Here is a 12,414-nt window from a genome sequence, read left to right as displayed (position 1 = left end):
TAAAACGTACCTGTTTGTCCGAGAATACCAGCTGCAGCCACTATCTCACTACCCTCTCTTCTATCTCTGCAGCATCTAGTCATTGTTCATTCTTTCTCCTTCCTTTCCTGCCTTGGACGCTATATCACCTACTTCCGCAAGACGCTCAACGCCTTGGTAGAATTCTGGCAGAGGCTGCAGCTTCTGGCGAAGAATCCAGACACGGAAATGCCACAAAGCATTCTTGATCTGGTATGATGCATGCTTGCGAGTCGAGACGGAAAAGACCTGGTCCAATTCTTCCAGAGTAAGAGCTGAAGATAAAGCATTAGCCCTGTCAATCTCGGATAGGTCATGAAGCTTACACTTTGTTTCAGGTACAAACAACAGGACCAAAAACCAGCCGATTATACACCAAGCAGCGTACCAACCGAAGGCACCCTGTGGTTTGAAAGAATCGACCAGATGCGGCCAAGTGAAAGATAAAATGAAATTAAAGCACCAAGTAGTTGCTGTCGCCCACGACATACCGACCTCGCGGACTTGCAGCGGGAAACATTCGGCCGAATACGCGAATGGTACGGGCCCTTCTCCAGGAGAGTAGAATATTTCAAAAAGATACATGCCTGTGGTGACCATTTCAATCCTCTTTTTGCTTGTTTCATTCCCCTCCTCAATCCAGAAGGAAAACCCAGTACATAGAAGGGTAATAGCGAGAAAGGGGAAAGTGAATAGTGGCAAATTCCGCCGACCCCAGGTATCAATCGTGAAGAAGGCTGGTAGGGCAAAGACCCAGTTGAGAATACCGGTTCCCATGGATGCCAGTAGCGCGCTGGTCAGACTGTAGCTTGCTTCGGTGAAGACAGAGGTAGAATAGTATGCAATGACGTTGACTCCGCAAAATTGCTGCATGAACATCACGATCCAGCTAGCGAGCGTGGCACGGCGGTTGCGGGGAATGGTAAAGAGCTCAATGAACATTGTGAAGAAATTTTTACCCTTGTTGATCTTCCGTTCAAGCTCAACGCCCACATGTGCATAATACAAATCTCTTGCGGCCTGAATATCTGTTGGGCGGAGGATACGGAAATTGGTATAGGCCTTTTGGATTTTGCCGTGCTGGATCAGCCATCTTGGAGACTCCGGGCAGAAGTAGACTTGAGCGCAGACAATCAGTGGTAGTACGACAGTGGATCCTAGCATGAGACGCCAGCTGATGTCTCGGTCTAAACTCATGAAAGCAACACCCATTATATTGCCAAGCATGATACCAAAGGCCGTCCACATTTGCCACATCATAACGAGAGCACCTCGGATTGGAGCGGGAGAACATTCTATTGAATTAGCAATGACGACAAGGAAGTCATGCGACAACACTTACCCGCGGCATACACAGGTACAGTACTCGATTTCGACCCGATGCCCAGACCAAGAACAAAGCGAGCAATAAAAAGATTGACCCAGGTGTTTGCAACACCTTCCCATACCGAGGCAACAGCTGCAATCATGCATGAGATGAAAATTGTACCACGCCGGGCAAATAACCGATTTAGGGGCTCAGTGAGCCAGCAACCGATAATCGCGCAAGCCAAGTATGGGGCACCAACAACGAGACCTTGAATGTTTTTAGAAGTGATGTTGAGTTGCTAGAAGAAAAATCAGTTTATGCTAGTACAATTAACAATAGCGAACGTACGTCTTTGGCAAAGTAGATAGCCTGGGCACCATTATTGACAGTTTCATCCATACCTTGCACAGCCGCAGCGAGAGAGCACATTGCTGGGGGGAAACCAGAAGTTAGCCTGGGCCAATGGATCGGTTGGATTCTCACACATACATGCCGTGAAACGGCAGCAATGTACTGAATTATCTATCTTCTGGACGTAGCCAAGTCAGCTGGAATTGTTCTCGCATAAAAGATCATAAGCAAGAGGTAGGGTGACCTAATCGCAAATGTGCCGGTTATCGCAGCCTATCAAGTCAAATCTAGAGCAATAGCGAGAATAGCTTCGAGCTTCAAGGGTGGGGGACTAAAGGGGACATGCTTGCTTTATAGAAAACAAGCATCTCTTCGCCCCCAGTTTTGAGAAACGCTAAATCGTTGAGGTCGCATTCAGTTCTGGTTGTCTTCCACACGGCATCAACAGCTAGGAAGTATAGAGTGCCTAATGTAACATGATTTAGATAGGTAGCCCACAATCCGTCAAAAGGGCGGAATCATTGGATATTGAGCCCTCGAATCCTGGGCTAGAAAATTGCCGAGCGACCCGAGAAACAGGGCATACATAGCATTGCACACAGAAGAAAGAGACACCCTTCCCTGTCACTGGACATTTTCCAAACGCGGAGGTTGCCCATGGGGGTGGAGTAAAGTGGTGAATCATGTATCATTTAGTGGGTCACCACGCGAATGCACACCAATGACATCTAAGTCACGACCCAGAGAGTAAGAATATGGGCACTTCGATCCCTCTTTGCCTAGCACACTCGATAATTAGAAGCAATAGAAGCAATCGAAGCAACACGGGAGCAAGAAATGATCAGCGCGAGACCAACCAATCAATGGGCCCGCGGGCTGTTTATGGGTATTTATGTCATCGCATACAACTTCCAGAGGTTGGCTTTGTATCCCTCTTTGTACACAAAGGACCATGCGGGAGAAAACGAGTCAGGTCCGTTCAAATACCACATAGTTGAGTAATCTACATGGGTTGGACGCTGCTGGCGGAATAGACCGAAGCCTCAAAGCACCCTTAGTGTACAAGTAACATGTCATGACAAAGGATGCCGGACTTTTGTTGTTGAGTCGCTAGGTGTAACCGGCCTGGTGGCCTGATGTTTGAACACCCATTTGCTTCATTCTACTAGACAAGTCATGAATTTGGGGTTTCTACTGATTTCTTCGCCGTCGGTAAGCATGATAAGCATAGTGGTTGCGAGACAGAGGAACGAAAGACGGAATGAGATAAATGGATCCATCTTCTGCAGGTTCGCTTTTGAGGTTCCTCATGGAGAGGGAACGTACAGCCCTCAAAGGGCCCCCGTACATGCACCCAACGGGGAGAGCGCCCCGGCTTTCTTCCGAGGTCGTCCTTTGTACATCAAGGAACATTTGATGTTTGAAATTCCCGAGGTCCGGAGGTCACCTGGGCGGGTTTATATCAGCGGGATCCGGAGAATTCTAGGCTAACCAACAACTGCCATTTTCGCCCTCGGTGATAGAGTGGTCCCTACCGGGGATTAGCTGCTTCACCGCCTATAAGCACTACTTAGAAGTGGTACATTGTATAAAGGTCGTGGGACAGATGGTCGCCGCCAGGTTGACCAAGGGCTGTGATGACCAGACTAGGGTTGTATCGCACTCTTGGGTCCCTCACAATGCGCCTTGGAGTTATCGTTTCGGGCTAGGTACATATGTAGCCTTGGGCGTTTTCGCGATCACCCGTCTCTGACAAGATACATGGATACATGTAAATATCACACTCCTAACACATGCTAGTGCCTCAAACCAAAAATTCGAGTTCTAGAACACTGGGGATATGCATCCCTAATGTTGTACAACCGGCATAGGTATGCACATAACCAATAACTTACATACCAGGCCGCATAAATGCGCTACGGATCAAAATTTCTGAACTTCCGAAAATATGGAGAATTGGACCGAAGCGACTATCATTACGGAGTACGGAGTACTAGGTACGGTGAGTAGAATGAGTCCCGGGGTCTGTTCATCCCTTCCGCTTCCTAGTGGCGAACGACCAAACTCTCGGGACCGAGCGTGTCAGTGAGCGAATTGAACAATTTTCTGACATGGATACGGGGATTTGGGCAAAAGTACGCGGTACTTTACAAAAACTTACGGTGTCCGCCCCACTCTAGTCCTGGAGGATGTGGTCACTGCACGGAGTTGGTTTTAGTAGGAGTTCGGCTTTGCACCCCCCCGAGTCTCAACACAAGGTATTAAGATGATACTACATGTACGTATAAGCTATTGCTAGATTCATGGTACCGAGAACATAAGTAGCATATCATTCAAACCAAACGGGGGCGTGGCTGGCATAAATTACACCTGTGGGCCTCAACCCGTTACCCTGCACCCCTGATTGGCCGGGAATCAGCACTTTGGCCCTGTGGATCATAACACAGCAATGGGCTAATCATCTCAGAGCGATCAATACGCTAGCTGTTGTCTAACCACTTAGAATATCCAACAAACGCCCATTGAAAGCCGCTGCACGGGATATGGACTCCAAAAACTCAGGAAAAGGCACTCCGTACTTCCTGCAGCAGCCTTCTTTACTCAAAGGAGCACTGATCCGGCTGACGGTACAAATGATCGTTTGATACAACGTGGTAACGCTGGACCCGACAAGTTGGGACGCTAACAGCTGCCTTGAAGACAGAGGGGTCATAAGGGGGGTCATAGGACTGCAGTCTGCTTGCAGTTTTCACTTTCCACTTTTTTCTGATCCCTTCCATCGCCAGTTTACAACGAGCTTCCCTGCATTTCGTGCGCTGTCTTGTAGATCGGAACTATCGAAGATGGATCAAGATACGCACGATATATCGACCCCGGTCGAGCCTGACGTTAGTATTTCATGAAATCTCTTTTGTGCGCATCTTTTCCTCTGCTTATTCAACTAACATCATTAGTCCGAAAACGACGGCGACTCATTATACTCTGACTCGTAAGACCACATAGTGGTGACTTGTGATGCTGTGTATATCCTACTGACCATGATAGACTTGACAATGCCAGTTATACCACAAGTGTGACATCGAGCGTGCTAGACTATCAGTATGTTAATGTGGCTGGAATCTCTGTTCAATGGTTGCTAATAATCGCAGATATGAAGTGCGTTACAACACTACTTGATCACGAACTGTGCTGACCAGATACAGAACGGTCGCAGATATCATTCATACCATGAAGGAGAATACATTTTGGTACATGACCCTGTCAACGTTTAGTCTCTGTCCCAGACTAATGTTCTAATAGCCAAATGATGAACGGGAACAAGATCGCCTTGACCTGGTTAGTTTTCACTTGTTGATTCCGACGACACAAAATTTAACGAGCAACAGAGCCACCACATTTACCTAATGCTTCTCAAAGGAGAATTGTTCCGAGCACCAATCAAAAATCCAAAGCGAGTACTAGATCTCGGGACAGGAACAGGTTTATGGGCAATCGAGTATGCGGAGTAAGTTTCTTTTTCAAGAGATATATCAAATCTACCCTAACAAGCAATATAGTACAAACCCAAACTCACAGGTGATTGGTACGGGCATCTGTCTCAAACTCGATCAAAATTTTGGCTAATTGAAATAGGAATTGATCTAAGCGCTATTCAGCCATCATGGTACGTACCACTGCTACTATGCTGGCTCCTTGTATAATATTGATATATGTCTAGGGTGCCTCCAAACTGCCGCTTCGAGATTGATGACTTTGAACAACCGTGGTCATATAGCAAACCATTTGACTATATCCATGGGCGCGAATTGGAAGGTTCCATCCGTGACCATGACCTTCTCTTCAAACAGGCACTTGACAACCTGAATCCCGGTGGATGGTTTGAAATTGCGAGTTTCGACGTTAACACCTATTCGGACGACGACACTCACCTCCGCGCAACCAACTTCATCTTAGCCATTAAGCACATGCACGAATCATCGCGCATGTTTGGCAAGGACATGACATCGTCCCCATCCTGGAAAGGTCGGATGGAGAAGGCCGGGTTTGTGAATGTCAAAGAAGAGGTTTACAAGGTATGTTCTGCCATCCCTTTTTGATGAAAATGGAACCCCATACTTATGGGTGAATAGCTGCCCCAAAGTCCATGGCCCAAAGACCCCAAGCTCAAGGAGCTTGGTCGGTACCATCAACTCAACATGCTCGAAGCTATGCCTATTTACACATATGCGTTGTTTTCAAGAGTGCTTGGATGGACACGCTCCGAGATTGAGGGACTGTTGGCAGGAATCCGAATGGAGCTGCGGGATACATCGCATCACCTGTACACGAAAGTGCGGGTGGTTTACGGCCAGAAAGCCGCAGGACCTGTGAGTTCCTAACCGATGTGAACAGAAAATTTGTGTCCCAGTCATTTTCCATGGACCCTTCTGAATTTAGAGTTAAGCGTGTGGCACGGAACTCGGGAGTTCCCGGGGCAATAATCTCTCCACTGTTAATGCCTCGATACTCAGGCAGAGATTATGCACTCAAACAAACTTTAAGCGTTGTGAGCAAAACAGGACATATTTTCCATTTGGGGTGTCTATCTCCTAGCTAGAGGCTAGTGAAAGCAAATTTCATATTCTTCCTTGTAGTTGGCTTCGTGTCAGAGCAGCTGTAGAATGTGCATCTCCGTGCCTTGTCTAGCTATGTATACAACCCCTGCGACTTAACATCCCTCGTGGGTGGTGGGTGGGCTTTTAAACCGGGTAATGGAAATAATTATGTTCATTTTCTGCCTCCATTCTTCCCTTCTGTCATTTATTTTCTGTTTTCTTCCCATTCTCTTACTTGCTTCCCCTTTGAGATCGAAATGCAGATAGAGATGTACCAATACGAAAGAGAGGTGTACCTAGGTAATTAATATGTATTAGGATATTATGAGTTATGAGTTATCGAGAGAGAGATGTATATCTTGGAGGAAACTGCAAAATCCTCAACATCCCAGGAAGCCCGCCATCACAATGTGACCGAAACAAGGGTAGCGCCATGTTGGAAAATAGTCCCCGCCCATGTTCCGCAAAGCAAACGCCATATTTTGGAAGTGTTCGTCGGTATCGTGAAGAAATAAAATGTTTGTGGAACGCAGTCGGGGGGTCATGTTGATAGTAGGAAGATCGCATATCTTGCAAGGAATGGCGTTCCTTGGATCGAAGAAAAGTTCCACTCTTTGGACGTCTTGGCAAAATACTGAGTCCTGCATGTTTCTTCAAAAAAATATTAGATAACTAACAACTTCGAGCATGATGTATGTGGTAGACTGCAAAATACTCACCATTGTCAAGCTATCTTTGCCCAGAATAACGGCCCGGTGGGAAAGTATACTCGTCGTACAAGTCCTCTTTGGCCGCCATGAGAGGTCCCCATTCCTTTTTTATCTCATTCCATTGTTTCTTCAGGCGTTGGAGAGGTGAAGGATGTGACTTCTGCTGGGTGGCGTTGAGATCCTCGACAGAAGAAGACTGTGACTTGCTTGTTTCAGGAATAAATTCTTGTGAATCAATATGTTCAGACATGATGTGTTAATAATTTGCAAAATTATCGATTGCTACTTCGATTTGTACTTGCGCGGCGATTTTGCACTCTTTATATCATATTTCTTGAGATAAGGATGACATCTCAAGTAGGGGTTCTTTGAAAATTGTGAACCGAGTCTCACCCGACCGATTACCGAGATATTACCGCCGAGGTATCTCCGCGTGCCCTATCCTGAGGCATTTTGGTTGCATCATGAATGCAGAAGTCTCCTGTAGGACTAGAGTGATGTATAGAAAAGTTCTGATCTGCGGCGCAGTGGTTTCTCAATATATATATTTTAGAGGGTTGTAGGGATCGTAGAAAAGACACGAAGCCAATGACGTCAAGAATACTTTCGACTTTGGGGTGTATAAGGCGGATCTAGCGCAGAATCAGACCAGCTTTAAGCAATTGCCCCTAAATTTTCGAAACTATTTCCGAAGAAGAGAGAGAAAACAAGAGGACAAGATAAGGTAAACTCTGGCGTCGCCTGGGCAACTTTGCCGATGCTTTCATTTTTCAACGTGTTTCGACTGACGCCTGACCACATTATTCACATACACAAGTCGCTAAACAAATGTTTTATCTGATACTGTCAGAAATAGGCGCCTGATTGAAAAAAAAGGCTCGTCAGTCTTAGTAGAATGGCCGTTTGCGGACCGATTCAATTCTTGGATAGGTAGCGACGTCAAGTGACATCTTTCGCACATGATAAGAATATTATCTGTAAGTACCCATCATTGATCCCGGGTTTCACAGATAGTTATAACTTGTCAAAACCTAGCGTGGTTCATGCGAAGATTTTATATTCACTTGCAGTCCGAAAACTGTTCGTTCCGCAAAAAAATCTGGACGCGAAGATGAGACCCAGTGAAGTTGTCATCGACGCGATCAAGCCAGTGGCACAGTACGTGAAAGTAATTGCGCGAGTGATTAAGGGGAATCTTAAGCGTATTTTGGCTCTGATCCGCCTATATGGACTCTCTGGGATGCTTGTGGCATTTTGCGGAAGTTCGAATGTTTGGCAAGTTGAAGCCAAGGTCATTGGTGAGCTAGACGACGATCAAGCAATTGAGTTCAGGAAGTCTGTACAAGACGAATGTTCTATGATAGCAGTAGCGGTAAGTTTACCAAATAAGCACGAGACCCGTTGATACTAAGGTAAATAGGCTGCGCTTGTTGCTCAGATAGCGATTACCTCACTATCTTTGAGTGATCTTAGCAAAACTCACTGGGTTGCTCGTGGATTATTTGCGCTTAGCTTGATATCGTCCCTGAGTGCCGTCACCTGTGCAGCTACTCAGCATATCGTTATGACACCTCTCTTGTCCGGGGATCAAATTCGGGCGTGGATCAGGGGAGGTAATGTTACTACATATCTTGACCCGGTCACATTATTTTGTGCTCTTTTTGAGTCGATGATGCCCGGTGTGCGTGCCGTCCGCGCACCGATAATCTGGGCATTTTGGGTATCACGAATTAAAGTTTTCCAGCCTTGCAGACCTCAAGACGACGATGTTCTAACAAAGCTCGACCACCGGAACACTGAAGTCTTCGACTACTCATTAATGAGACTATGCTTCACACCAGGTGTTATACCTGTCATCACGATGTCAGCACCTATAATTTTACTCGCTATATCTATTTTGTCAGTAGTCATCGCTTTTGGGATTTATTTTGGCTTTACTTGGACTAAGAATCTTGATTCTGATGCTGGTTTACACGATAGCCGGAACGTCTTCATTTTATATATTGTTGGCCTTGGGCTGTGCACTTTGGTCTACTTGGGTTCGCAGCTAATTCAGAACGAAAGTCTGGGGGATGAGTACCAGACCGTTGGGAAATATTCACGGCAGTATATGGAGAATCACCCAGAAAGAGATTGGCGGCGTCCAGAACCAGTTATTGTACCAGCGGCACCACCAGTTTGAGAATGCAAGGTGTCAAGGTCAGTACAGCTGTCTTGATGGTGACCTTTGGTCTGATGCAAATGTAGTATGCAGGAGCATATGGCGGTGCTGCACATTGAGAACATGCGACTCTCTCACCTTACGCTTGCAACTGCGGCCGTCGCTATCGCTTCCCCACTCACCGAGAGCGAACTCCGTTACGTGTTCCAATGGACACTAGACGCCAAAATGCTGCCAGCTTCTGCTTCCTGTCAAAACACAAGGAAGATCGTTGATATTGGAGTTGGATGTGCAACCTGTACGCAATGTGATCCCGTTTCTGTATCAACCACTTTAATTTCGGCGACGCTAACTGGCTCCATAGTGGGTATCTCTTGCAGCGGTCAAACCCTATGCTGCGATACTGAGAATTTGGGTCACCAACATTGCATCGGTGAAGTATAGCTAATCGAGATTTAGTTTTTGATTGATATTCTCAACGTTTGCGCTGAGCCTAGCGGCAGAGGTACTGGTAGTGATGGTGGTATTGGTGGTGGTTGAATTCCCCCCCCCCCCCAACCTCTGCTTTTAAAGTCTTGGTCACTTATATTTGTCATTGTTACAGGAAGTCCATGGCTGTCGAAACTGAGAAATTGTACAATTGCAAATTTCATACGTTCACGGACTTACTGAACTACCAAATCTGGATCATGCCTGTACTAGCTCATTCGCATTTACACTGTTTGTAGAAGCTGATGCAACTTCGACTGCTTATGTTTGCTTTATATTTCTTCAATAGCCAGACCCGCGTGCCGAAAATGGCCTCTAGCGCTATCTTCTTTTGTACCAACCACCTTGACACAACATTCGAGGAAGGCATCGAATCCTTGGTCGGGGTCGGCTTCATGATTGCTCCAGTTACGTTTAATAGAGCATTTAAGCTCAGCGAAAAACTCTTCGATTGGATTCAGGTCCGGTGAGTAGGGCGGCAGATAAACCAACTTCACCCCGCGTCAGCACACAGTTGCGCAATCTTCTCGAAATGGTGAAACGATGCCTTGTCCATGACTAGAACGCATCTGGGCGCCGGCCATCTTCCAAATGTCCCTGGAGAGTCTGCTGCAGGGCGCCCGTCTCCGTGTCCCAGAGCCGCACTGTTAGATCGCCAGAGCCGGACGCTAGCAGCCGGCCGTCGGGCGAGAAGGCCACCGAGTGAACCGAGCTTGGATGGCCCTCGAGAGTCTGTAATTCTGCACTCCATTTTTTGTGAACTTGTGGGAACTGGCATATCCAACTAAGAAGCTCTGACTTGAACTCTCTACGAATTGTTGCCGTTCGAGGTGCAAATATCAATCCTGTGCAATAAATCTGAAGCGGTGCTTTATCGGCTATCTGGATTTTTCAGAACAAAGCGCTTTGCATCATCTGCTTACTGAATGAATGTTCTTTTCAGATTTAGCTCCATAGTCGTATTATGATTATCCACCGGTCGTTGAAATTACTCTCCGCCGCGATGAGGCTCTCAATTAGAGTACTTTGACCAATGAAAAGCGATACCGCTTATCCCCGCTCATCCCCGCCGGCCATGCCGCCAATCGGAGCCCCTCAATCAGCCCGCGGGCAATGGACCGCGGCAAAGTCCGCGGTTTAAGTCAACATCTGACCATATAATGTGAAGAACCGCCCTGGATTTCAAAGTATTTAAAGTTCTCAAAGGTAGCGGACAAAGGGCAAATAAAGAAGCTATATTTCACTCAGGGTAAATAAAACCACTCGAAAATATGAAAAGCGAATCTGTAGTGATCATCGGGTAAGTGGGATCCAAAACACGCGATGACTGTTTCGGAGAGTTGATACCGATTTTTCTAAGGGCCGGCGTGATCGGACTGAACGTAGCTCTCGTTCTCGCTAAAAAGGGCTATGGCCAGCATACAACCATCATTGCAGAACATCTTCCAGGAGATACTTCGATAAATTACACTTCACCATGGTTTGTTGGGACTCCTACTGCTAGTTCACATTCACAAAAGATTAACCTGAGTTTAGGGCTGGTGCCAATTTTTCTGCTATTTCTGCAAGCGACCCGAATGCGTTGCGATGGGACAAACTTGGATATATGTATCTTCTCAATCTTGCAGCCAAGGATGGCAAGAATGCGTTTGCGAAGGAAACACCTTCGGTGGAGTATTGGGACGAGCTACCATCCCGTGAGAAGATCGACTCGATGGCCGCGTATCTCAAAGATGTGAGTTATGAATGACTTCCTTGCTTATCCGATATGCTTATCGATATTGCCATTAAAAAGTTTAAGGAGATTGCCACACAAGACTTGCCAGCGGGTGTTGCATTTGGCATAGAGTTCAGGACAATAACGCTCAATGCACCAATGCACCTTCAGTATTTGTTCCAGAAGCTCACCCAAGAATATGGAGTGCGAGTCATTCGCAAAAAGTTGCCCCAAGTCTCATCCGGCTATCTCAGCAAGGATACGAAGGTGGTATTTAACTGCACCGGAAATGGAGCAAAAGAGTTGCCGGGAGTCCAAGACTCGAAATGCTTTCCCACTAGAGGTCAGATACTACTTGCAAGAGCATCTCATGTTCAACAAAACATCATGAGACATGGTAAGGACTATGAAACCTATGTGATTCCTCGACCATACTCGAATGGAAATGTGATCCTTGGTGGATTCATGCAAAAGAATGTTGGGTAAGTAAGTTTTTTTCAGCCCTTTGTCAGAACAACATTGGTACATTGTTGTTTTCTCTTGGGTGTTCCATATGACAGTAACTGAACTATATCGATAGTACACCGGATACCTTCAGAGAAGAGACAGAATCAATTCTGACTCGAACGGCGGCTTTGCTTCCAGCTCTAAACTCAAACGAGACTGAGATTCTTGGTGCGTTTGCTGGGCTGCGCCCATCTCGCGAGGGTGGCACTCGTGTTGCCAGGGAAAACGTACAAGTAGGCGCTGCAGGACGCTGGGTTGTTGTTGTCCATAACTATGGCGCCGGTGGAACCGGCTACCAGGCTGGATATGGAATGGCGGTTGAGGCAGTTGACACTGTGACTGAGGAGATTAACGCACTTGATATTCAGTCGCGTCTTTAGATGTTGTTCCCAGTGTCCACTTTGGGTGTATTTTTGGGTGGGGTTATTTCTAGATTTCATTGACCAGACAGCCCTGGAGCAGGATTGGATTGACATAAGACAAGCAGTTTGCAAATTGGGAACTTGGTGTAACATCTAGAACTAAGATTTTTATTCGTTATTCGTGTGGTATCGTCA

At 46.4% G+C, this 12,414-nt stretch overlaps 5 protein-coding genes across 5 annotated transcripts; 3 read left to right on the top strand and 2 right to left on the bottom strand.

Annotated features, from left to right (window-relative positions):
* Positions 1 to 75: 75 nt before the first annotated feature.
* N7471_004827 (uncharacterized protein) lies at positions 76 to 1,756 on the bottom strand (the record flags this gene model as incomplete). The annotated part of the gene is made up of 4 exons (XM_057277546.1): positions 76 to 293; positions 345 to 1,313; positions 1,361 to 1,625; positions 1,676 to 1,756. The coding sequence occupies 4 exons, from the start codon at positions 1,754 to 1,756 to the stop codon at positions 76 to 78; spliced, it is 1,533 nt and encodes a 510-aa protein (XP_057137156.1).
* A 2,765-nt stretch (positions 1,757 to 4,521) lies between these two features.
* Positions 4,522 to 6,057, top strand: N7471_004826 (class I SAM-dependent methyltransferase; the record flags this gene model as incomplete). The annotated part of the gene is made up of 11 exons (XM_057277545.1): positions 4,522 to 4,566; positions 4,633 to 4,667; positions 4,724 to 4,777; positions 4,828 to 4,834; positions 4,882 to 4,926; positions 4,979 to 5,014; positions 5,065 to 5,183; positions 5,236 to 5,261; positions 5,312 to 5,342; positions 5,397 to 5,751; positions 5,809 to 6,057. The coding sequence occupies 11 exons, from the start codon at positions 4,522 to 4,524 to the stop codon at positions 6,055 to 6,057; spliced, it is 1,002 nt and encodes a 333-aa protein (XP_057137155.1).
* A 945-nt stretch (positions 6,058 to 7,002) lies between these two features.
* Positions 7,003 to 7,233, bottom strand: N7471_004825 (uncharacterized protein; the record flags this gene model as incomplete). Its single annotated transcript, XM_057277544.1, has 1 exon — positions 7,003 to 7,233. One exon carries the CDS (start codon positions 7,231 to 7,233, stop codon positions 7,003 to 7,005), a length of 231 nt encoding a protein of 76 aa, XP_057137154.1.
* An 861-nt stretch (positions 7,234 to 8,094) lies between these two features.
* N7471_004824 (uncharacterized protein) lies at positions 8,095 to 9,165 on the top strand (the record flags this gene model as incomplete). Its single annotated transcript, XM_057277543.1, has 2 exons — positions 8,095 to 8,355; positions 8,404 to 9,165. 2 exons carry the CDS (start codon positions 8,095 to 8,097, stop codon positions 9,163 to 9,165), a joined length of 1,023 nt encoding a protein of 340 aa, XP_057137153.1.
* Positions 9,166 to 10,904: 1,739 nt separating this feature from the next.
* On the top strand, positions 10,905 to 12,297 carry N7471_004823 (FAD-dependent oxidoreductase; the record flags this gene model as incomplete). Its single annotated transcript, XM_057277542.1, has 5 exons — positions 10,905 to 10,933; positions 10,994 to 11,113; positions 11,170 to 11,368; positions 11,429 to 11,832; positions 11,931 to 12,297. The coding sequence occupies 5 exons, from the start codon at positions 10,905 to 10,907 to the stop codon at positions 12,235 to 12,237; spliced, it is 1,059 nt and encodes a 352-aa protein (XP_057137152.1). The 3' UTR covers positions 12,238 to 12,297.
* Positions 12,298 to 12,414: the final 117 nt, after the last annotated feature.

This window comes from Penicillium samsonianum, assembly GCF_028829775.1.
Source record: "Penicillium samsonianum strain IBT 33392 chromosome Unknown utg000003l_segment0_segment0, whole genome shotgun sequence".
Taxonomy (NCBI): domain Eukaryota; kingdom Fungi; phylum Ascomycota; class Eurotiomycetes; order Eurotiales; family Aspergillaceae; genus Penicillium; species Penicillium samsonianum.
Note: the sequence above shows the minus strand (reverse complement) of the source record. Positions and strands in the feature narration are given on the sequence as shown.